Raw genomic sequence first — 26,711 nt, forward strand, 5'->3', positions numbered from 1 at the left:
TCAGAGTGGTGCTGGAAAAGCACAGCAGATCAGGCAGCATCCAAAGAGCAGGAAAATTGACGTTTTGGGCAAAAGCCCTTCATCAGGAATGAAGGGCTTTTGCCCAAAACATCGATTTTCCTGAGCACCACTCTGATCTATTTTATAAACTACAATATATTTGGATTTTCAAATTGACACAATAAGGGCGTACACATATAACATCAGGGACAAGCAGCAGGAAGACTAGCTGAAAGTAGAACTGAAATTGTTGGAAAAGCTCAGCAGGTCTGTCAGCGTCTATGGAGAGAAACCAGAATTAACATTTTGGGTCCAGTGAACCTTCCTCAAACTTCCCCAATAGTAGCAGGGAAAAAGTTGTTTTTTATCAGAAGATAGAATGAGCAGAGGGGGTAAGGAGTATATGGTAGTAGAGATTGAGCCCCCAAAAAAGAGAAGAATAGTTAGACAGACAAAGAACTGGGTAAAGGTCAGCCTGCGAGAATGAATAGCTACTAATGGAGACTATTAATGACTAATAATGGGTAGTATGTAATAGCAGTCCATGTGAGAACAAGACTGGTGTGTAAGCTTTGGGATAAGGACATGTGTGAAGGTGACTCAAGCCCTAAAATTGTTGAACTTGATTTTAAGTTCTGAAGCCTGTAGAGTTCCCAAGTGAGGTGCTGTTTTTCAGCTTACACTGTGCATCACTGGAGCACTGGAGCAAGCCTGAGACAGAGATGTTGGCCAGGCAACGAGGTGATATGTTGAAGTGGCAGGCAAGCAGAAGCTCAGGATCTTTTTTTTTGCAGATGGAAAGGTGTTCTATGAAGCTGTCACCCAGTCCACTATCCAGAAGGGTAGCTGGCTGGTGACAAAACAGACAACACAAGACCAAAGATGGTTACTCAGGTTGGTGGAAGGTGGGAAGCAATGTTGGAACTGGGATCACTGCCTTTCACCAAATCCTTTAATGGTCTGGACAACTTAACAATTTGCAAATGATATCATATTGATATGTAATTAACAGTGTAGTTGTGCAACAACACACAGGAACATATTATTAAACATACAGAATGGAGCAAGTAAATGGCAAATGACTTTTGATGTAGATAAATGTGAGGTGATGCAGATGTAAAGGAGGCACCTACTTACAGCAATACAGAGAAAGCTATCGAGCTGATCACTGTACATGAGTATTACCCAATGCTGTTTAAATCCCAGCAGTGACCAATAATCATTGCCCTAACAATGGCCTCAATTTGTGCACTGGTGGGCCGCTGCCCAACATGATCCCTACTGCTGGAGCAATGGTGGTGATAGCAGGAGCAGATAGATAGATAGCAGGCTGCCTGTTGGATCTAATGAGTCTCCCATTCCTGGCCCATAATCAAACCTATTGACTGGGTATGTAGTACACAATACCAGTGAGTGAGAAACCTAACAAGAATCAAATGTACAATATTAATTTTTAAAATATAATTTATTGATGATAGGATGACAGTGTTTTAGATTTTAAAGTGTTTTAATTTTCAGAAATGGGGTTCAATATTCTTTTGTACTTTTTGTACTTTATTTAGATTTTACAGTCACCTGACACTCCTTCCTTTGCTTTTGGAACCACAGCCATTGCATGGCGATCAGCACCTTTATTGGAGGCATCACCAAGTAAGGATTTTAAATTTATTTCTTTAAGTTTCCATGTTAACATTAGATAATATAAAAATTGTGTATTGACTTACTCATCTGAACACTGGAGTATTGACTCATCCCATTCGAAGTATATTAGAGACACTGCCAGGAAGTATTCTCATGCTTGTGATTCATACTACATATAGTGGAACTACAGCAAGGGATTTACTTGTCGTCACTTGTCAATATTCAAGTTGAGGTTGGTGTGCAAGGGGTTTTAGAACATAATGGGGGCCGAGAATATAAATGAGATTTTAACAATTTATCTGCATTGAGAAGGAATTTTAGCATGCACTGTTTGGACAGAATAACTTGCCTCCATGTTGTAATATCTATGCATTTGTATACATCTACTGAATTGCAGCACAGACCCACAACATGTCATTTAAAGACAGGAATTTGGGATGGTAGCAGATTAAAAGAAGAGGCTTACAATGTTACAGGAAACAGTGACAACTTTGAGGACTTGGAAAGATTTAGAAGTCGGGGAAGTGCTCCCAAAATATAGGTAAGAAGGAAAAAAGGTAGAGTATTAACTGGCCAGAAATATAAAAATGGGTTGGAAGAGATTTTGTAAGTATAAATGTCTTTTATCAGATATTTTGTGTCTGGGTTCACAATAGAAGACACAAGTTTCATCTCAGAAATAGGCAATAAGTTAGGGCTGAGAAAAGTGAGGAAATTGAGGAAATGAATATCAACAGAGAACAAGAACTGGAGAAATCAAAGGGATTAAAGCATGACAAATTCCTAGAATCTGATGTCCTATTCCCAGGTTTCTAAAAGAGATAGCTGTAGAAATAGTGGATGATTTTCCAAAATTCCTTAGAATTGGGAACTTCACAGCAGATTGGAATTTGGAAAATATTATGCCACCTTCAAGAAAGAAAACAGGGAACTGTAGCCAGTTAGCCAAGTGTCAATACTGGAATCTACCATCAAGGAAATCTCAACAGTACACTTAGAGAAGCACAGCATGACCAGAACAAATCAACATGGTTTTATAAAAAGAAAATTCTGATTGGACTTTATTTATTTGAGTTTTTTGATATTGTAATGATTGAGTGGCATGAACTTAGGAATAGTATATGAGCACTGATAGAGGAGTCATGTTTATTCATTCATGGGATGTGGGTGCCATCTCTAGGTAACTTTGAGAAGATGGTAGTGAGGTGCCATATTGAATTGTTGCAGTCCCTTTGATGTTGGTAGACCCACAATGCTGTTAGGGAGGGAGTTTTGACCGAGTGACACTGAAGGAACAGCAGTATATTTCCATGACTAGCTAGTGAATAGCTTGAAGGAGAATAAGCAGGCAGTGCTCCTTCTAACTTCCATTCCAACTGTGTAGGTCATAGTCATCGAATCATAGAGATGTACAGCATGGAAACAGACCCTTTGGTCTAACCCGTCCATGCTGACCAGATATCCCAACCCAATCTAGTCCCACCTGTCAACACCCGGCCCATATCCCCCCAAACCCTTCCTATTCATATACCCATCTAAATGCCTTTCAAATGTTGCAATTGTACTAGCCTCTGGCAGTTCATTCCATACACGCACCTCCCTCTGCATGAAAAAGTTGCCCCTTAGGTCTCTTTTATATCTTTCACCCTAAACCTATGCACTCTAGTTCTGGACTCCCCTATCCCAGGGAAAAGATTTTGTCTATTTATCTTATCCAAGTCCCTCATGTTTTTGTAAACCTCTATAGGGTTACCCCTCAGCCTCCGCGGTCCAGAGAAAACAGCCCCAGCCTGTTCAGCCTCTCCCTATAGCTCAAATCCTCCAATCCTGGCAACATCCTTGTAAATCTTTTCTGAACCTTTTCAAGGTTCACAACATCCTTCTCACAGGAAGGAGACCAGAATTGCACGCAATACTCCAACAGTGGCCTAACCAATGTCCTCTACAGCCACAACATAACCTCCAAACCCCTGTACTCAATACTCTGACCAATAAGGGAAAGCATATCAAACGCCTTTTTCACTATCCTATCTACCTGCGACTCCACTTTCAAGGTCTCTGAGGCCTTTGTGTGGCAGTGACTTCTGGAACTTTTAAATGGTTTTGTATCCATGCAACAATGCAACTTGGATTGTTCCTAGCAACTGGTGGCGTTCCCATGTATCTGTTACGCTTGTCCTTCTAGATGGAAGTGGTCATGGTTTTGGAACATGCCATCTAAAATGAGCCCTGGCAATTTACAGACAAGAAGTAGAAAGCATTAATGGACATTTTCAAGTTGGCAGGCAGTGAATAGTGGAGTGCACAAAGTTCATTGCTTAGGCCTCAACTATTTACAATCTGACTTGGATGAAGAGACAGTGAATAGTGTATCTAAGTCTGCTGATGATACAAAACCAGGTGAAAGGGTAAGTTTAGGGAGGCCACAGAAGCTGCAAAAGGATATGATAAACTAAGAGAAGGGGCAACAAGATGGAGGATGGATTCTAAAGTAGGGGATTGTGAAATTATTCACTTTGTATGTAAGAATAGAAAAGCAAAACATTTTATATATGGTGCAAAAGTTATTTTTTGTTGTTTGAAGATACTTGGATGTGCTTGAATAAGAAATAGACCAAGTTAGCATGCAGGTATAGAAAGCAATTTGGGAGATAAATAGCATGTTTATCTTTTACGGCAAGAGGATTTGAGTAGAGGAATACAGAAGTCTTATTACAAGATACAGGTTTTGGTGAGATCATATCTGGAGCATTAGATGCAGTTTAGTTTTCCACATTTCAGAAAAAATGGATGTATCAAGGGGATGGAACAAAAAAGGTTCACTGAGTTGGCCCTAGGATGACAGGGGGTTAGAGTCATAGAATCATAGAGGTCAACAGCACAGAAAAAGGCCCATTGTATCCATGCTCATTAATAACAACCATTCTGATCCTATTTTCTAGCTCTTGGCCCATAGCCTAGTATGTCATGGCATTACATGTGCAGATCTAAATACTACTTAAATATTATGAGAGCTGACCTATGAAGAAGTCTGAGCAAATTGTGCATATTCTCCAGGGTTTAGAAGATTGAAATGCAATCTAATTGAACTGTACAACATTTTGAAGGGGCCTGATAGGTTAGATAATGAGAGGTTGTTCCTGATAGATGGGGAGACTAGAAACTTTATGGGCACAGTCTTTGGATAAAGGGCCAATCATTCAGAATAGAGATGAGAAGAAATGAGAAGATGAGAGAAACAGGACCACAGCAGATGCCATTTCCATGGCTCTACACTGATCCCTGGAACATCTGGATAACAAGACACCTACTCATCGACTACAGCTCTGCCTTCAATACTATAATCCTGACCAGACTAATCTCAAAACTCAAAAACCTAGGACTTGGTTCCATCCTCTGCAACTGGATCCTCAGCTTTGTGATGCATAGACCGCAATAATCCTCAACCCTAGCACACCGCAAGGATGCGTTCTCAGCTCCTACATCCACAACTGTATCTGTCGCTAAATTCTGTATGAATGTCATCTACAAATTTGCTGACAACACTACCGTGATAGTACAGATATCAGAATCAGAATCCAGGAAAGAGAGAGAGGGCTTGGTGTCATGGTGTAATGATAATAGCCCCTCTCTCTCATTCTTGGCAAAACAAAAGAACTGATCATTGACTTCAGAAAGAAAGGAGGAGGACATGCCTCTGTCTGCATCAATGTAGCTGAGGTGGAGGACGTCAAGAGCATCAAGTTCCTAGGAGTGATGGTAACCGACAATATGTCTTGGACCTCCCACATAGATGCAACATTCAAGAAGGCACAGCAATGTCTCTTCTTCCTCAGGTGGTTAAGGAAATTTCACATGTCCATAAGGACCCTCATCAGCCTTTACAGATGCACCAGACAAAGCATTCTCTCCAGGTGCATAATGGCCTGGTACGGCAACTGCTCTGCCCAGGAACATAAGAAACTGCAGAAGGTTGTGTGCACAGCCCAGACCATCACAAAGCCAACCTTACATCCATGAACTCTATTTACACTTCTCATTGCCACAGAAAGGCTACCAATATCATCAAAGACCCCTCCCATCCCGGTAATGCTCTCCTACAACCTCTTCCACCAGGCAGAAGATGCAGAAGCTTGAACACACGCAGCAGCAGGTTCAAGAACAGCTTCTACCCTGTTGTTATTAGATTGCTGAATGGACCTCTTTAAATAATGTTGATCTTGCTAATGCTGATTTTGCTTTGTACACTGCCTGTGCAGCCTTAACTTTGTATTCCTTTCTTTGTCTAAGCACCCTATGATCTGTTGTTACTGTTAACTAAGCTATGCATATGTTGCTCGCAAAACCAAGCTTTTCACTGTTCTTAGGTACAGGTGACTACAATAAATCGAATCAAATTAATTCACTCAAAGGAAAGTCTTTGGAAGTCTCTAGATCTTTGGATACTCCATTGTTAAATGCAAATCTATCTTAACAAAATGGCCAAGCAAGCTAGGTATCAAAAAATACTCTATCAGAAGTGAGTGTTGAATTCAGCTCACTGTTTGCTTCAAAGGACCTCCATTCTGGACAACAAGGACTAGTATCTCAGGACATGTTCATGGGCATTGGCTGCATGCAGTCCATCTCCATGGACTTTGGTAACCAACACTTGCCAGCCTCTCGGAACCTTCAGGGCACATCTCAAATTGACTTATACAATGCTTTTAAACTTCAATACTGCACTGGTAACTGTCATTGCAATGTTGTAGCAAGGACGTTGTCTGTTCTGGGACATGCACCAAGGTCATGGACTGGACCAGGTACCTCTGGGCTCTTCACTCACTGTTAGAGTGTTCATTCACTCTGGAACTACCTGGATGCTCATTGTATTACTATCTTGCATTGCTTTGTTTCAGTCTCAGCCAGAGATATAAGATTCATATTACCTGTGCCTAGCCTTGCCATTAAGCACAGACACAAAAGAAGTAAGCTTGTCGTGGTTATCACCAGTCCTCAGTCAAGTCGGGGGGGGATTCCTGACACGGAAAGTCAAGAGCAGCCTCTGATACAGGTCTCGGGGTTTTGTAATGAGCAGTCAGCTGTTCATGGCACCCAGGGTCAGGACACTTTCCACATAAGGGTGAGGAGCTGAACCTCAGGGAGCTACCCGTCTTGACCCTTTCTGCCCTGTGAGGTATTTCTTTCCTTCTGAAATGAAAAAAAAATCATCAGGTATTCAGGGGATTGCTTTTGGTGCAGGTGGAAAGGTATCTTCATCATGTCAGTAGATAATACACAGAGCCTGCAGGGGTGGTGATATTGGGGTTTAGTGGTATTCCTCCAAAAAAGCATGATACAACTGGGACAATTGCTAAGTTTGCAGATGACACCAAAGTTGGAGGTGTAGTGGGCAGCGAAGAGGGTTACCTCAGATTACAATGGGATCTTGATCAGGTGAGCCAATGGGCTGAGGGGTGGCGGATGGGGTTTAATTTAGATAATTGCGAGGTGCTGCATTTTGGAAAAGCAAATCAGAGCAGGAATTATACACTTAATGGTAAGGTCCTAGGGAGTATTGCTCAACAAAGAGACCTTGGAGTGTAGGTTCATAGCTCCTTGAAAGTAGAGTTCCAGATAGATAGGATCATGAAGAAGGCATTTGGTATACTTTCCTTTATTGGTCAGAGAAATGAGTATAGGAGTTGGGATGTCATATTGCGGCTGTACAGGACATTGGTTAGGCCACTGTTGGAATATTGCGTGCAATTCTGGTCTCCTTCCCATGGGAAGGATGTTGTGAAACTTGAAAGGGTTCAGAAAAGATTTACAAGGATGTTGCCAGGGTTGGAGGATGTGAGCTAAAGGGACAGGCTGAATAGGCTGGGGCTGTTTTCTCTAGAGCGTCGGAGGCTGAGGGGTGACCTTGTCGAGGTTTATAAAATCATGACGGGCATGGATAGAATAAATACACAAAGGCTTTTCCCTGGAGTGGGTGAGTCCAGAACTAGAGGGCATTGGTTTAGGGTAGGATGGAAAACATATAAAAGAGACCTAAAGGGCAACTTTTTCATGCAGAGGGTAGTGCGTGTATGGGATAAGCTGCCAGAGGAAGTGGTGGAGGCTGGTACAATTGCAATGTTTACAATGCATCTGAACGGGTATATGATTAGGAAGGGTTGAAAGGGATATGGACCAAGTGCTGGCGAATGGGGCGAGATTAGGTTAGCATATCTGGTCTTCGGGAATTGGTTTAGCTCAGTTGGCTGGATTGCCGGTTCGCAGAGCAGTGCGATGCCAATTGCATGGGTTCAATTCCCAATATCAATTTGAGGTTATCATGAAGGACTCTCCTTCTCAACCTCTTTCCTTGCTTGAGGTCTGGTGGCCCTCAGGTTGAAATCACTGCCTTGAGAAGATATGGTTTCTCAGCCTCAAGTAGAGGAGATTGAAATGTATGTGTTGTAATTCATGGTTGGATTTTGATAAAGTAAATAGGGAGTACCTGTTTCTAATTATATCACAATTGGCAACCAGAGTATGCAGATTTAATATCTGAGGTGACAGGAATTTTTTTCCCAGAATAATTTGTTTTGCTGTGGAATATACAGTTTTAAAGAATTGGTAATAGACTCAGTAATAACTCTGAAAGGGGAATTAAATATGCTCTTTGAAGAAAGAATAAGTTGCCCTTTCAAAGAACTATCATCGGCATGATGGGTCAAATTAATTTCTTTTGAACTGTCTCATTCTATGATCCTGGAAGCTACAATGACTCCCAATATAATGTCCCAAGTCTAATAAATTAACAAATTTCACAGAGGAACATAGCCCATATTCCTAGGATGTAAGTGATAGCTTATGAGGAAAAGTTGAGCCTATATCTATTGGAGTTTAGAAGACTGAAAGTTGACCTTATTGAAACATAGAAGATTCAGGGGGTCATTGGGATATTTTCCCCTTTTGGGAGAAACTAGAATCAGGGAATGCAGCTTTAAATAGGAGATCTCCCAGTTAAGACAGAGATGAGGAGAATTTTTTTTTCCCTTAGGATATTGTTCTGTGGAGATCACTGGGTGCAGGGACAGTGAGTAGGGAGTCAAAGTGAGTGGGATTAGTTAGGAAAGTAGAGTAAAGTTCACAATCAGCTATGATCTTATCCAGTGGTGGACCAGGCTTAAGAAGCCAAGTGACCTATTCCTACACATAATTTGTCTGCTCGTATATAAGAAAACTAGCCTCTGTAGTCCTACATTGAGGAAAAAAATTCACATTTGTCTATGTTTCCACTTTTGATCATTCAGAAAATTAGTTAGATTTATGCATTAAATGAAGCATAATTTTCACTAGTGTATCGGTGTTTTGAAAACCTTGCTAGGTGCAAGTGATCTTATTTGAAATGTCTAAGATCCTGAGGGACTTTGCAGGGTGGATGCTGGAACTAGGGGACATGTAAAAATAAGGGAACTCTTATTTACAACTGGGATGAGGATAAATTTTTATTTCTCAATGTGTCATGAGCCTTTGGAGCACTCTTCCATAAAAGGCAGTGGAAGCAGAGTCTTTGAATCTTCTTTTAACTCAGAAGTAAGTCTATTCTTGACTGATAAGGGAGTCAAAAGATAATGGCTTGCACTGTCACCACTTTAAGAGCTATGTACGCTCATGAGCTGAGGACCAGGATGACTTCACATGATCAGTTGCAGCATGCTGGACCAAGGATGTATACATAAGACGGCCCGGAACTGCAAATTATCAATTTATCTGCAAAATAAATCTGTTGGTATTTTCAGGAAAATTAAAAGTCCATGACTTACCAGTCCAGTATGACAGTGGTAATTGGGTTAAGGAATTCAACCTCACCTTGACCTCCCTCCACCTATCGCATTTCCAACGCCCCTCCCCCAAGTCCCTCCTCCCTACCTTTTATCTTAGCCTGCTGGACACACTTTCCTCATTCCTGAAGAAGGGCTTATGCCCGAAACATCGATTCTCCTGTTCCTTGGAATGCTGCCTGACCTGCTGCGCTTTTCCAGCAACACATTTTCAGCTCTGATCTCCAGCATTTGCAGACCTCACTTTCTCCTTAAGGAATTCAACATAAAAATGTAGTAGTGGATACATGGTACAGTGGAATTGAGAACATAATCAGATAATTCTCCTCTCTTGTAATGCTTTTCAGGACGTAGTTTAGTCATAAGTTTGAAGCACCATCTATGGGAATTGAATTACCTACACAACAGAGGAATCAATTCAATGGCTCAGTGATTCTGAATACAGCACAGCTGCTGGGGAACTGAACTTCATCCATTTTCCATCAGTCGAATAATTCACATTGTACTCCAAGAAATGCAATTACTGCAACCCAGAACTAATGCAAATTTTATCTTGTTTACGTTTTGTTCTGGTCTCATGATTTCATTTTGAGATCTTTCTTTTTAATGGTCACTTTTACAGATCGTATTATTTGCTATTAGTATTTGTGACAACAATTATTAACACTTTTGATTTCTAAGATGGCTTCCATAACTTCTAATATTTGCAAGACTACAATGTTGTTTTTTTCTTTAAATTATTACTTCTTGTGAATTGGCCTGAGTGCAAGAAAACTTTAATTTTTTTCAGTATGACTCAATTAAATATAAAGCACCCTTTCCCTTCTCAGCCTAAGTATATTGCAACATATCCATAATTTGTCATTATTAATGCAGCATGCCACTATAACCATTGAACAAATCTGGTTAAGTACCGATACTATTGAAATGAAATTTGTTCTTTTCAGCTTTATGCTCGCTCCCATGTCTAAATGCAGGAAAGTGTGTAAACCTGGACCAATGTGACTGCACTGAATTTGAGGCAAATGGAACACGATGCCAAACAGGTACAAATTTAACAAAAAGAGAAATTTCAATAACAATTTTTAAAAAAATCTAAAATACATAATCATTAAAATGTTACATTTGTAAATATTCTTATGGTAAGCTAATTACAAAAGTATTTTAAAAATTTGTCAGTTATTTTCATTTAGCAAGGTGAAATAAATACTCTAATACTTATGATAGTTCTGATTTATATGGCCAAAAGTCATTTTGGAAATTAGAAAGTGAGATGAAACAGAATTATTGATTTGCATTCATGCTGTATTAAGGGTTAATTTTAACTTTAGGTGATATCTAATTATTATTTTATGCTATCTGATTAGTCGCAAGTTATACATCTTTCCTATTTTCATTTCCACTGACTACAGAATTACAATATCGCCTAACATCAAATTTAGTCCAAAAGGTGCGATAAAAAAATGTTAACTCGTAAGATCTATTAACTAAATATAAATTGGTATGTGTATATGTGTCAGTCCACACTGAGTGTAGAATTTAAGAAAATAAGTTGGAGAGAAACTGTGTCTAATAGTAATTGAAAAGTGCTTACGTGGTTGTGTACATAAGTTGAGTATGATCATTATCTTCCTATTCAGAACAACCTATGTCATCTTTTAAAAGAGAGTTTTAAAAATAACCATATTACCAAATTATATAAAATGCTCCAGCGTTAATAAAATGTTACTTCTGATGAATCTATGTGATTATATATTTGCCTGAAGGGTAAGCGATTGGAAGCTGATTTGGATAATTTGAATTCTATGTGAATCAGGAATAATACATATTAGTTTGAAATTTAATGGATTGACAGATGTACTTTTTATCCACACTTAGTTTTCAAAATAATGTATTCGGTGTGAAAGGTTGGTATATAAATTATTTAAAATGCTTTCTAAAATATTCAAAAAGCAAGCAACTATTGTCTTTTTTGCAGTTCCCAATAGAGGTAGCAGCCGTGATTTGATCTGCCGAACTTGGGGCCAGTACAACTATGAAACATTTGATGGACTTTACTATTATTACCCTGGAAACTGCACATACACATTAGTGAGGGATTGCACACACAGTCAGCAGAGCTTCTCAATTCAGGTAACAGAAATCTAATGTAACATGCTTTTAAATTATTGCAGTGTTGGTCATTTGTTCTCAATGTGGTGATACTAACAAACTTACATTTGTTTCTCATTCTTAGTCCTTTGACAGGACTCCTTGAATAATTGCAGTCTGGTATTGATTGTTCTCTGAAAGATAAACAGAATTTTAACAAGCTATGGTACAACACTATGGCTGAGTCAGGATTTCTCAAAGCCTGGAGGGAAGTTGTAGGTTTTTATACATTTCTGCTGTAGGGCTACATTTGCACTACTTTGTGGCAGAGGTTGCAGAGCTGGGAGGTACTGACAAAGCCAGAATTCTTCATCTTTCATTTCTCATCTGTGATAACTTTCTGAACAGATTGGTTAGTAAATATCTTTAACTGAAAAAGGAAGAAATAGAAGTGGGGAGGGTTCTTGTGGTGCAGTGGTAGTGTCCCTACCTCTGGGACAGGAGGCCAGGGTTCAAGCTCCATCTGCTACAGCGACATGTTATAACATCTCTGAACAGGTTGGTTAGAAAACAGCAACAACAAAAAAAAGCCAGCAGGAGTAGGCCATTCAAGCCTGCCTTACAATTTCGCAAGATCATTGCTGATATGTTCCAGGCTTCAACTCCTCTTTTTTGTCAACTGGTTTATATCCCTGCATATTTCTGTATTTCAAAAATCTATTTACCTCCTCTTTTTAAATACATTCAGTCATCTAGCCTCCACAACTATCTGGAATAAAGAATTCTAAACTTTCGGTATTCTCAGAAGGAATTCCTTTGTATTCCAATTTTAAATGAGTGTCCCATTATTCTGTGACTATGTCCACTAGTTTGAGATTCTCCCACACTTGTGGAAACATCTCCTCAATGTCTACCCTGTCCAGTCCCCCGAGAATGTGGTGTGTTTCAGTTTATCAGAATTCTATTGAATAAAAGCCTAACCATCCTTGCTGCTCTTGATAAGTCAACCCTTTCATGAATCTCTTTGGAAATGCCGTCAAAGCCAATGTATCCTTTCTTAAAATTTGGGACCAAAAAAGTACACAGTACTCCAGGTGTGGCCTCACTAACACCCTGTACAGATGTGACAAGACTTCCTTATTCGTAAACCCTAACCCCAGCAATTAAAGCCAAAATTCCCTTTGCCGATTTAATAATTTACTTTTTCTTTTAATTGTTTGCTAAGATTTTGTGTTTCATGCACAAGAATAGCCAAATCCCTCTGCTGTACATTTTTCAGTGTCTCTCTCAATTTTAATTCTTCCTATGAAAGTTCATGACTTTACGGTTTCCTACATTAAACTCTATCTGCCAGGTTTTCCCTGCTCACTTCACCTATATAAATGCCTTTGCAAGTTCCAATGACCTCATCATGACATGCTTTCCCATCCACTTTGTATCAACAGCAAATTTGGACACGTTACACTCTTCCTCCTCCTCAAAGTCAGTAATGTAGATGGTAAATAATTTGATGGCAATTCAAAAGAGGAATGAGTGGGACTGGTGTGTGAAAAGACCTTTTAAGATTGAGCAGTTAATAAACTCCATCCACAAAGAAAGGCAATTTGGTTTCTATCTCATGGATAGGCTTGGATCTGGATATACACAGGTCAGTTAGTCGATTGTAAGTATTGAGGCCATAATACATCTCTATTAAAATAGGTACATTGTGCATCTTTTAATAGAGCTATATTATGGCCTCAATATTTACGATGTAATATATAGTGACAAATTGCTTAAATATTGTTGCACTGCACCCATCTTCCCTCATGGTGAGTTTCGCTACCTTACTTTTGACTTGATCCTGTTTAATGCTGGAGTGGTAAGGAGGTGAGACAATGATCAATTATCGCTATCCTATTTTTGTAAAAACATTGTTGAAATCGTTTGTCCTGTTAAGCTGTCACTGGCATCTTGTATTCGAATTCAGGATCTGTTTGTCTCCCAGTTCTTTTAACTCACATTACATGAATCGCCATCCAGGCCAAAACTGCAACCCCAAAATTGTAGTGTCAGGAGCTACTCAAAAAAAAATTCTTAAATCTACACACCATGTAAGATTCCAAAAGTCAGATTGTTTTGTACTCCGAAAGCTAGCACTTCCAAATAAACTTCAAATAACCTGCTGTTGTGTGATTTTTAACTTTGTACACACCAGTCTAACACCGACATCTCCAAATCAAAAATAAAATAACATTATCTGATTAGTGAAAATTTATTTTATTTTGTTCTACTTTAATTTCTTCACTTTCCGTGGGCTTTAGGCACCATTGCTGGACCAACATTTATTGCCCATCCTCATTACCCTTAAATAGGTTGTGCTCAGCTGCCTTTTTGAATTGCTACAGTCCTTGTATGTAGGTATACCTACAGTGCTGCAAGAAAAGGAGTTCCAGGGTTTTTGCCGAGCAAAAATGAAAAGTGAAGTGATGACAGTATAGTTCCAAGTCATATTTGTATTTCCAGTATACTGGAAGACACAATTCTTCCAGATGGAACTGAAATATTTCCTCCTCTGCCAAGCATATTGACACTTTACTGAAATACAGTTCCTGGCTTTTGGTCATTTTCTGGTTCCTTGTTCAGGCGCCATTGTCTATCTCTGAATTTTTATGCTTGATGGTGGATCTGAGCAAGCTCTCGCAAACTACAAACAAACCAATGGCACACCCATGGGATCTCTGCTATCAGGATTCATAGCAGAAGCGGTAATGCAAAGACTAGAACAAACAGCCCTACCAAACATCAAACCAAAAATCTGGGTCCGCTACGTAGATGACACCTTTGTCATCACAAAATGAAACAAGATAGAAGAGACATTTAACATCATCAACAACACCCTCACAGGCATAAATTCGCCAAGGAGGAAGAAACCAATAACAAACTCGCATTCCTGGACATCACAGTCGAAAGAACGGACAACGGAGAACTACAAACCTGCGTATACAGAAAACCGACAAACACTGACCAAATACTTAACTACACCAGCAACCATCCCAACACACACAAACAAAGCTATATTCCAATGAGCCACATCACACTGCAGCACAGACAAACTTCGGAAAACAGAGGAGAACCACCTGTACAACGTATTCAAGAAGAACAGATACTCAAAATATACAGTTCGCAGATGCCTCAAGAACAAACCACAACAAACGGACCAAACACAGCCAGAAACCCTAACCACCCTACCACACATCAAAGAAGTTTCAGAAATGACAGCCAGATTACTAAGACCGTTCGGAATCCTAGTAGCACACAAACCCACCAACACTCTCAAACAAAAATTAACAAACTTAAAAGACCCAGTACATCCCATGGACAAAACCAACGTCGTCAACAAAATTCCATGTAAGGACTGCCAGAAACGCTACGTAGGACAAACAAGAAGAAAGTTAGCCACCAGGATACACGAACACCAGCTAGCCACAAAAAGACATGACCCTCTCTCCCTCGTAGCCCTACACACGGAGGAAAAAAAACACCATTTCGACTGGGACAACACATCTATCCTGGGACAGGCTAAGCAAAGACATGCCAGAGAATTCCTAGAGGCCTGGCACTCCAACCACAACACCATAAACAAACACATAGATCTAGATACCATCTATCAACTCCTCAGAAAACGAACAGGAAATGACATCACCACAAATCCCAGGAACCCCATCCAGGACAAACATAAATAGAAAGCAGGAGACAACAGCTTCGCTTCACTTGAAGGTCGCCACTGATGATGTTACCTAGCCAGGTAATGAAACGTCTGGATATCAAACCTATAGCTCAGCGAGCAAAGTTACACCCTAGATCCTGCTGCAACTAAATCTGATCCTGGCTTCTCCTGAGGTTGTTACAATCACACTTACCAATATACACATCAGGAATAGGAACATATGCTGGTTTTCCCCTCTTTATCTTTAAGTATCTGTCATCTAAATTAAAATAGATTATGTGTGGTTTTGGGATCTTATTGGTCCAATAATATTGTTTATCCGCACCTTATATTTTGTCAATAAATCAGATCAACAGTGTCTTACAGGAATCAATCTAAATTGGTTGCAGCCAACGGAATTTCCAATATTTGGGGAAATTTATATAGAATCATTTCATTTTTATTGAAGCAAACCCAATGCTAAGGTATTTACGCATGATAGTTGTGAACTCTGAGCTTTACAATATAAGAACAATTTCATTGAATGGAAATATTCTACTACAGAAGGGATCTGAAAGTATCCATTTTTGATCAAAGGTCTAAAGTTGTTTACATTGCAGTTTCCATTCTGAGATGGAAGAAGGGAAAGAATTTAGTGAGCAGAAAATCTGGTACACACAAACTGCACTTAATCCAGAGTGGCACAGTGGTAAACACTGCTATCTCAGAACACCAGGATTCCAGGTTTGATTTTACCCTCGGGCAACTATCAATGTGGAGTTTGCACATTGTCTCTGTGTCTGTGTGGGTTTCCTCCGCATGCTCATGTTTCTTCCCACTGTCCAAAGATGTGCAGGATAGGTATTTTGGTTGTGCTAAATTGCCCACACTATCCAGGGATGTGCAGGCTAGGTGGGTTAGCCATGGGAAATGCAGTGTTGCAGGGATAGGGTTAGGTTGCGTGTCTTGGTGTCTTTGGATTATTGGTTGGACACAATGGGCCAAATGACCTATCCCCACACTGTAGGGATTCTATAAATCCAATTTTATTTTTATGCTGTTGAGAATTTTAGTTTGTCCTTAGAAGTATTCTATGAAAGTCAAATTAAATTTCTCTAACTTTAACAAATTGCCATCATATTTGAAAACCTATCAAATAAATAAAATTATTCCTGTACCTTCCAGCAGATCTATGTAGACTTGCGTCGATTCATCAGGGCGGGCTGTATGACGTTATCATATCGTGTTTGATTGTGATAACTACAGAAAAAATATATTCACCCCGCCCCCTCACCGCCTTCTGCCCCAGGACACTCTTGGGTAGAACAGTGAAACAATAAAAATGGAAATCAGTGTTTCATTATGAATTTTTTATTGGCTGAACAAAATGCGCAATAAAACTTAATTGAACTGAAATTAAAAATTCATGAGGTTTTCTTTCCTTTATTCTGCTGAAGCTATCATATAAATCAATGTCAGAAAGATTTAAACCAATATTTCACAAGATAAACAACTGGGAACTGTATGTCAAAACAACACCATAAGATAAATGAAAAAGTATTATCAATGTTCCAATTAAACGAAAATCTGAGTTAAGATAGCATATAACGGATAGTGTTGGAACATCGTTTTAATGATTCTGTTAATACTTTTATAGGTGCATTATGTATAATATCTTGGTTTGTTTCTCTCTTTTGTGTAATAATCTTATATTCTGCTGTTAAATATAATCTGCAATTTCATATGAATACTTTTAGTAATTGACAAAATAAAAAAAATCTGTCAAGCCAGGTTTCATTCTGTGATCTACCTTGACAACTGGTACCATCCACTGTTCACTAACTAACTTACATTCATCAGTTGTTGACTTCCTGATGGACAAATATATCCTGGTTCATAAAGCAAATTCAGCATGCAACTGGTTTTAATACACTTTGGTGATTATACTCTTTTGAGCAAAGACCAGCTGCCTGAGTAGACTGTAGTTTTGTGTTCTGGAGTGATCTTCATTATGGAGTTACTGGGCTGAGACTGACAGAGCTCATTTATTTGAGATATGTAATCCACTTCCTTGAAAAGAGAAAAAGCAATCTCCTTTTTTGGGGTTGAATTTATGCTTTCCAGGGGTAGTGAAGAGTGATCAATATGTATACAGCTTTGCTGCGGTACTGCTAAACTAAGATAATTTCTAAATCAATATTGCTGACTTGTGTACGCCATATTTCCGATTCTGCAGGTTCACAATGATCCAACATGCCAATCTTCTCCATATTCTTGTCAGCGATCAGTCAGCTTGTTCTTTGCCTATGAAGGGGAAATTATTCTACAAAGTCATGAAGTTATCCATCATGGACAAAGGTCAGCTTTTTGCTTCAAGAAATTTCCAATTCTTCTGGCTAATTAAGGTTGTTCTAAACAAAACCTTGTGTTGAAGATTTATTTGGATAGGAATATTTCTTTTCATTATGACTTAATATTACTGAATCAATCAGACTGTAACTCCTATTGAGACTCTTGCAACACATTCTAAAAGTGTTTTCTATGCCACATCTTTAAATATGTTAGTATATAAATCTCTACAATGTTGAGAGGGTTCACTGAGACAGACAAGTATGGAGCTGAAGACTTTAAGTCCTGTAATTCTTTATTTGGATGTCAAAGATGTCTGACTCCACTGAATTCAGGTTAGTGAGTAATAACTTGAACATGCACGTTGTGTTTTCTAACAAAAAAACATTAAAAATGGAAGGAAGTAAGGAACTATGAGAGCAGAAATTCTTAAAGGTCTTTCACTCTAGTGTGACATAACTTTTCTTTTGCTGAATTAAAGAAAATTTATGAAGCTTTATAGGGGTAGCTGGGCTGGATTGACCCCCTTGATATTTGGTAAGAGGTTGTAAACTGGAAAAGGTAAACACGTTTTGGGCTGAGCCTTAATATAGACCAAACCTTGCAAGAAGTGGTCGATTGTGTGGTTGCCATCTCTCATGTTCATAGATTGTGGGGCAAATGTAGAAGGAATTCTCCTGCTTGAGGAAAAATGCCAAGGTATTGACGTCCACAGCTTGACACCCCAAATTGCCTGTACCTATAGAATGCATACCACAGAGCCTGCATGCTAAACATCATTGACAAGTAGGCAAGGAAACTGAAGCAGAACTTATCAAAACTTTCTCATATGCACTTATAAGTTCAGAAACATTTGATCTAAATGCCGTGCCCAGACTTTGAAACCCTTTGGTACAGATAACTGTTATATTCCTGCAACCAAACTAAAATTTCCTCTGAAAGTACCAAATTATTCACCTGCATGTGGTGGATTACAGACTGTTTTCTCCAGAGAGCTACAAATAAATTACTTTGTGCTACTTTGTCAGAGCTTTCATTGGGAAACTTTCATCAAAGCATAGGAGAAAGTGAAAACTGCAGACGCTGGAGATCAGAGTCGAGAGTGTGGTGCTGGAAAAGCACAGCAGGGCAGGCAGCATCCGAGGAACATCAGGAATTCCTGATGAAGGGCTCATGCTAAAAAATCTAAAACATATGGAGCATATCCTGAGATACTGAGATGCATAGTGACTGTTTGCAGCCAGCCAGATACTTGCTCTGACCACCAGAGTTCTCAGCATCTCGACTGATGGTAACACATGCGAAACTGCAGGAAATAGGGTAGATACTAAATGAGTATTTTTGTGTCAGTGTTTACTGGGGAGAAGGATATGGAAGATAGAGAATATGGGGAAATAAATAGCGACCTCTTGAAAAATGTCCTGGTCGGTGTTGATCTGCCTGTCATTCATCTCCTTAGCCCTTATGAGGAGAGGGCATTTACTCTGACTGCCCCAAGCAACTAACTGACCAATTCAAAGCCACTGGGCTAGTATTGGATACTGTCCTGGCCCACTGTCTTTGCAATCATGGGGTCAGAAAGGAGAAAGAGACCATTCAGCCTACTGAATCTACACCAACCTCCAAAGAACATCCCATCTTCACCCTACCCCCCTCCCCACGCTATCCCCGTCATCCCGCATTTAATGTGGTTAATTCACATAGCCTGCACAGTCCTGGACACTACAGGGCAATTTAGCATGGCCACTCCACCTAATCTTTACATCTTTTATCTAAGCTGACTCCCCCAGACTGGAGGCACCAGCTACTTCATCCTTTCATTCATAGTTATGGTTACCACTCTACTGGTTGCATTGCGTCACCCCTATATATTCAGAACTGTACAAAGAGTAATATGGCCATTAACTAAGGGTGGTGCAATCATAATAACACCATTAGTTCTTTATAACCACAAAACACTAGGTCAATGATGTTTAAAAAAATATAAACTTGAATTTCCTACTCTGTTCCTCAGGGTGCAGCTGCCATACATTATTGGAAACCTAAGATTTGAACAAATAGCTGGATATGTACTGGTTAGACATCATCATGGATTTTCTCTGGCATGGGATGGTAATTCAGGAGCCTACATAAAGATGAACGTGGATTATGTCGGAAAAGTATGTGGACTATGTGGCAATTTTAATGGAAATATGCATGATGACTTATACACTAGCTACGGTAAGTTTAAAAAAAATGTGAATCAAGTAAGCACTAATATGGTAATCTGATATGGTTGTGTATCGTATAATCTTAGAGCAATGTTAGATATCTCAACATAAATATTGATACCATTTATCTTGCAATGTACAAAGTATGGTTTTTTTGTACTCTGTAATTCAAATATCTTTTGTTTGCATCCAAAAATTGCTAAAACCATTTCCATTGCACATACCAAAAGATCCATTCCAAAGATAATTATGGAGCAATGAACTAGTTTACTGTAGCTATGTCTCTGATTTGTATTCTTTTTCATTATGGCTATTCAATGGGAGCATCTGATTGTGCAGTGGGCTCTTTAAACCTTTTCTCATTGAGCAAGAAAAATGCTGTGCTGTCAGAATAGAGGGTCAACATAATTTGAATAATGGCATGGTCATATATAGCATAGAAGTAGCTTTTTTTTCTCCAGAGAAACCAAAGTTTTTAATATATACATTATTGACGTACAATCTCTGGAGAACTATTGTAATTTTCATGTTTCACTTCAGTTATTTTTGTTCCAGTATAAACGGTGTAAATAATGAGAATACTAAATAACACTAAATGAAAAGGGATGCCATTTTACTACAAGTATACAAAGCCCTGGTTAAACTAATTTATAGGTCAGTTCACTGCATGTTAGAAGCAATATTTTCACCGTGGAAATATTATGAAGACAAAATTATTAAATGATTGTGGCAGTCCTCCCATCTCCAAAATTTGTGAACCTGACACCATGTAAAACTCCCCTGTCCATATCCTCACTGTCAAATAGTCCGCTTCACTGACCAGCCTGCTTGAGCAATGTCTCAAGTTTAAAATTCTCATCCATGTTTTCAGATCCTTCCATGGTTTCACTTGCTCCCTCTCTCAATAATCTGTTCCAGCTCTGTAGCCTTCCAAGCTACCTGAACTCCTTCCTGAGGATCTCAGACTTAAATTGTTCTTCAAAGTTTGTGTGAGGATCTCAGACTTAAATTGTTCTTCAAAGTTTGTGCGAAGATTTGTAGCTCGGGTGCTCGTGCTTAAATTGTTCTTCCGTTGGTGGCCTGTTTAAGTAGCAAAGACCCTGCCCTTTGGAAATTCTTCCCTAAACCATAGTGTGTCTCTACTTTACCTTCCTCCTTTAACATTCATTTTTGACTAAACTTTTAATCTTGTGTGATTCAGTGTTAAATTTTAATTCCTAATGGCCCTATGCCTTGGAAAATTATTCAATTTGAAAGGCATTGTGTAAATGCAGATTGATATTATACCCCTGCGTTCTAGACTTTTAAACCAGTTGAAAAGTTCTGTTTCAATTTAACTCATCAATTTCATTAAAAAATAATTTATAAAACCTCAATCAAGTCACCCTTAACCTTCTGTTCAGGAAATATAAGCATGCTTTATGTAATAACTCCTCTGAATCTAACCTTTGAACCGATGTGTCACGATTTCTAAGGCTAATATTTCCTTTCTAAGGTGTGGTTCCCAGAGTTGTACATTAGACACCTTTTACCAAAACTTTGTCCCCTTTATATTCCAGCTGTCTTGTTATAAAGGCTAGAATTCTATCAACCTTGAAATACAATTTTTATACCTCACTGTTCTGTTTTAATAATGTGTGTTTGAACTCCTAAATACTTTTGGATTTTCCAACATTTAAATAATATTCAGGCAACCTTCAACAACGTTGTTCCCGAGTTTAAGTTGGCACCATAGTCCAGTTTATAGACTTCAACAGTCAAAGGCCTGAAAATCCATGCCCTGTGGATGGAGATCACAATTCAAATTCCTGTTTGCCTGAACCCAGTCAACTTGTGAAGTTGGTGCTGGGATCTCATAATAATATGAAAGATATGCAGTCAACATGAGGTGAATGTTTGTTTTGATGGACGGAGTGGAAATAAAGCCTGATTGAAACATCGATTCTCCTGTTCCCTGGATGCTGCCTGACCTGCTGTGCTTTTCCAGCAACACATTTCCACCATTTAATAACAGCCAGCATTTCTTAAACAGAAGTGCACTGTGGTTGTAGAAAGAAAGGAATTTTATGAAAGAAGAAATAGCTACTAATGGCTCTTTAATCAAGTAGGGGATCCAGGAGGGAGGTCCTCTTTAATTTTCCGTGGAACAAAAAGTCCTTCGGGCAATACTTGAGTTAACACTGAGACAATGTAGGAGTAAGTATCAATGTCCAGTACACAGCTGCAATGATGTAATAGGCTGAATGACCTATGCACAGTTGTAAAGGTTAAAATGTAGCTTTGTATTGTTTCCTCATGTCTGTGTCACCTCTGATCTCACTACTCTTCTCCCCAGGTTTCTTTTCTCATCAATCTGCCTCTGCACTCCTTCTACATACTGATTGTAACCTGTAGATCCTCACCACTATTCCTAATTCATGTCTCCACATGTCACCTCCAATACACGACAGAGCAGCTATTCAACAATAACTGACATTTTAGATTAGATTAGATTACTTACAGTGTGGAAACAGGCCCTTTGGCCCAACAAGTCCACACCACCCCGCCGAAGCGCAACCCACCCATACCCCTACATTTACTTTACTAACAATCCCTTCACAAGATGCTGGCCAATAATCTGAGACCAGAAACCACGAATGGAAGAATTGGAGCACACTGCCACATGAAATACCCTCTAGTGGAAGTTCTGCTGGCTATTTTAAGAAAGGGGAGCATTATGGCCATATCAATTGGCAACATTGGCAAAGATATCAAGCTAAATTTACTCACAGCTGATGCTTTTTTTCAAAAAAGACATCTTTCTTCTAATTCATAGAAACACTTTAGATGGTAAACTGCAGATGTTTTTACTAGCTCACCCTTCGCACCAGAAGCTAATCTTCCCCACTCCCCTTCATGCCACGAACAATATGGAAATCCTCGTGTCTTTCCAGAAATAAGAGGGCAGCATTCCTGCAGAATTTGTGAAACTTGGCCGGATCCCAACATGCTCTGAGATAGGCCAGACATGCAGTAAGGTGGAAGATTAGTTGTTGTGTAGTTGACTACAGGTCACCACACGTGTGCAGTATATACAGAGATGGGTTTGAGCAACAAAAATGCATTGCGCTCAGTAGGAGAATTGCATAAGGCTCTGCTGCATTGGATTTAGATGCTGAGTTTGATGACCAAGCACTAGAAAATGCTAGGTACATTGAGAAGCTTCTCCACAAACTCACATATAATTGGATGAATTCAACTTCAGTGCCTTGTGGAGAGCATTCTGTCTGAAATGGAGCGAATGGTGAGTTCCATGATTAGAGCAGTAGTGCTTTGTTCGAGCTCCTTCTGGCACCCAATTCTACTACCATGGAAGCTCAAATATCTACAGTGGGAAAATTCCACCGTGGTCTTCCTAGACATCACACCAGTGCACTGAAGGCTCATTCACAACCACTGGACTAATCCATCACAGCCACGAGAAAATGCCATTAGTTTCCATGGAGAGACACTTTCACGCAAGGCTGCTATCCTGACACTCAGTCTCGTAACATTTGTGTCACACTGTCAGCTAAACCAGACTGCCTCAGTCATGCCAGATCTCTGCTGTTTGCAGCCAGGCTGTCAATGCCCAAATCTACTCAAATTTGTCCACTGTGATTGTGTATTGTTCTCAATGGAGTTTTCCAACTTCCAACTCGCATCCACAGCGAATAGATTTCCTAAGAGCGCTTCGATAGGAAAACAAGCACACAAAATGAGCCATAAGGTGTCTTACCAGAATAATTGTTAATTATTGCTCGTAGGTATTTGGCTCTGATAGAATTGAGTTGATAGAGAAATTATTTTCTGGAATGTATTTTCATGTTGGTTGTTGTATTTGTGGTGAAGTGAGGGCAGGATCCATCAGAATGGACTGAAGGAAGACAGTGGAATGCTGATGTATACGCAGTATTGATAAGGCATGCATAGCTATAGGGAAATTTCAGAGAGCAGAGGTGATTCACAATTTTGAATGAGCTAAGAGCCCTGAAACTAGGGGCAGTGGTTGATAATGCTTCCAGTAATGTTCCTTCTGCTCTTGCTCCTTCTGCATTTTTGCTAGCCAGATAATGGTAAGGATTGTTCCCTTGTGATGTTAACATTATGAAGCATGCAGTTGACATCTGCACATAGAATAGAAATTTATTGTCACATGTACTTCTACATGAAAACTACAGTGAAAAGTTTTATAAGTCGCCACAGCACCCCACCTACGTCAATGTCAGAAGTCATACATAATAATAAACAGAAAAATAAAATTAAGGCAAAATTCATCACAGTTCAGGTAACGGTGCCTGGGCTCAGGGAAAGCCGACTGAGGAAGGATGGAATACCCTGAAGAGGCAGCTGGGAGAAGATTGCCATTCTGGAACAATTCCACCATTCCAGAACAAGACCACTATTCTGGAACAAGACCGCCATTCTGGGACAAGTCTGCCATTCTGGAACAAGACCACCATTCTGGAACAAGATTGCCATTCCGGACAAGACCTCTGCACTGGGCTGCTGGAGCACTGGTCAGAAGCCTCTGCTGAAGAAGCCCGCCATGCTGGACTGAGATCATCACTTCCGGACAAGACTGCCTGCATGGCCGCTGGAATACCTGGACACTGAATATGAAGAAGACCTCCACACGGGGAGGAGCCTGCTATCCTGGGACAAGACTGTCACACCGGGAAACTGCCATATTATACTGAGAACACCACTTCTCCTCCTTCAGGCTCCCAGGCCTAGCCGCACAACTACAGCCTCAGCCTAGCCTTTGTGTCCAGGTAAGGGGAGTCAGCCTGGGACTGCTTCTTACTGAGTGGGAGACCCAGGGGGCATCTTGTCCATCCTCTCCTGGTGCTGCTATGCTGCTGCTGCTGCCGGAGGCCTCTTTCTTTATCTGTCACTCTCTAGGACTTAAAAGAAAAGAAAACGGAGAAAAAGGGAAAAAGAAAAGAGAGAGAACCAAAGAGAAGAGAGAAGCAAAGCTGTTGGGAGTGGATGCACCCTCTACTCCACCACCATTTTACAATCTCTTCAGAGACCATTAACTTAAAATAATATCAAACTTTTCAGTCTGTAACTGAAAGGATGGCATGACAACAATTCATGTTTAAGATCTTTGCAGTAACAAGAAAATTAAAAACAGCATTAACTCAACATTATTTCATAGGCAATGTAAGCTACAGAACAGATCAGATACAAATTTAAACTATAGATCAGATCCTGTATATTTAGCACAACAACTTCATTGTCTTTTAGGTGGATATGTTCTTCTGGAACAAGTCAAAAGTCATTCTTATTTCTCACAAGTCTACTTCTGTCCTTTTTCTTTTACCAGCCAGCCAACTATTAACACAGGAATGTCATTCAAGGTGAGGGTTCTTCCTAGCCATTTTTGCTCTCCTGCACGCTGCTGAATCTTCCAGCCTTGTTGTCAAATCTTCATGAGCTTTGTCTTTTCAGTTTGAGCGTGTGCTCCCTCACTTTTCACAAATTACTTCATAATCTTCACCAAGTCTTTCACTAACCTTGACCAGGATGATATATCTATCCACAAAACTCAATGGCACTATTATTTCTTTTCCACAGAGTGTGTCAGTGCGTCTACATTTTCTCCATACTATATTTACTACTGATGGCAGTGTGTGTCAAGTTCGCTTTTAACCTAAATAGTACCATACAATGGCCTGTAAGTTTCCAACATCATAATGGCAAGCTGTCAATCTCTGGTACTGCTGACACTAGAAATTGTTGCTTTTATGCATATTTGAAATGTGAAAGATGTAATGTGCTTAGCCCACCTTTCACGAGTGGCCATTAGTTGTGACCTACCATTTGTCCACTTGATCTTCATTCAAGGGGAAAATCTGTGCTAAAGGGAACGTGTATTTTTTTCAAATTAAATTCAATTGTTTGAATTTATTTTAGGTTTATTAACTGAAGAAATAGCTATTTTTGGTAACAGCTGGAGAGAAGAAATTCCAGATAAGGAACATTGTCGCATAATTCCCGTCAACTACCCAGCACCATGTTTTGGTCAAAACCAAAGGGTAATTGAAGTTAGTTATAAACCAATTGAATTTTAAGCTTAGTTTTATTTTCAGGATATTAAATTGTTTTGAAGTTGTATACTGATATCGTAAATTATAATAGTTTCAATGTTCTTTGCAACGATCAGGAGAATTAGAAATGACATTGCTGTAATGTGTTATATAAGAGAAAACTGATTTTAGAAATATACTATTCTCCTTTCTAATGAACAGTAATTTTATCTTCCAAATATCTAACTGCTTAATCAGATAAGTTTCCGTAACCAGTCTGTTTTCTCCAATGTTGCTTGTGTGCCGAACATTTGGCTACAATATCATTTTGTTGGGGTCCATTGTGAGGGGAGTAAATATTTCATAAAAAGCACATTAACAACAGAGATGCTAAAGTCAGAAGCAGAAAGGTTGATAGAGGAAAGCAATGGTGTTCAAGTTAATAGAGAAGGTTGGATTTGTAGGGAAGGTAGTGCCTTGTATACATAGTCCAAGATCTGGGCAAAAAGATAGTTAAAAATGCTGAAGGTAAAGTTAGTATTAGAGAGATTTGTCACTGAGCAGGCAATCTGAATTCATTGGAAACTCTGGGATTCACTATAATAAACATGTGGTCATTAATGTATAAATAATGAATTAATGAGTTTAATCTACATGAATAGATAGTACAGATGTAAAAAGATTCTCAACTGTATTCAAAATTTTATTATACTCTAATACATAAATATTGTAACAAAAATTGACAATGTGAAAGATATATTTGATCTATTCAATAAATTGAACATTATGAATGTGCTAGGCTTCCCTCATGATGGTTTATGATTCAAGTGAAATGGTCATGTGATTTGATTAAGCATGGTAGTCA

General features: G+C 39.3%; 1 protein-coding gene across 1 annotated transcript in view; it reads left to right on the forward strand.

Moving 5' to 3' along the window:
- The window catches only part of otog (otogelin), a 217,220-nt gene that overhangs the window by 3,480 nt on the left and 187,029 nt on the right, over positions 1-26,711 (forward strand). The window contains exons 3-8 of the mRNA XM_043706414.1: positions 1,563-1,650; positions 10,403-10,501; positions 11,434-11,588; positions 17,471-17,592; positions 19,598-19,803; positions 25,734-25,855. Of these exons, the coding sequence (XP_043562349.1) occupies positions 1,563-1,650; positions 10,403-10,501; positions 11,434-11,588; positions 17,471-17,592; positions 19,598-19,803; positions 25,734-25,855 (792 nt within the window). The remainder of the gene's footprint in view (positions 1-1,562; positions 1,651-10,402; positions 10,502-11,433; positions 11,589-17,470; positions 17,593-19,597; positions 19,804-25,733; positions 25,856-26,711) is intronic.

This window comes from Chiloscyllium plagiosum, chromosome 16 (genome assembly GCF_004010195.1).
Source record: "Chiloscyllium plagiosum isolate BGI_BamShark_2017 chromosome 16, ASM401019v2, whole genome shotgun sequence".
Lineage (NCBI taxonomy): Eukaryota > Metazoa > Chordata > Chondrichthyes > Orectolobiformes > Hemiscylliidae > Chiloscyllium > Chiloscyllium plagiosum.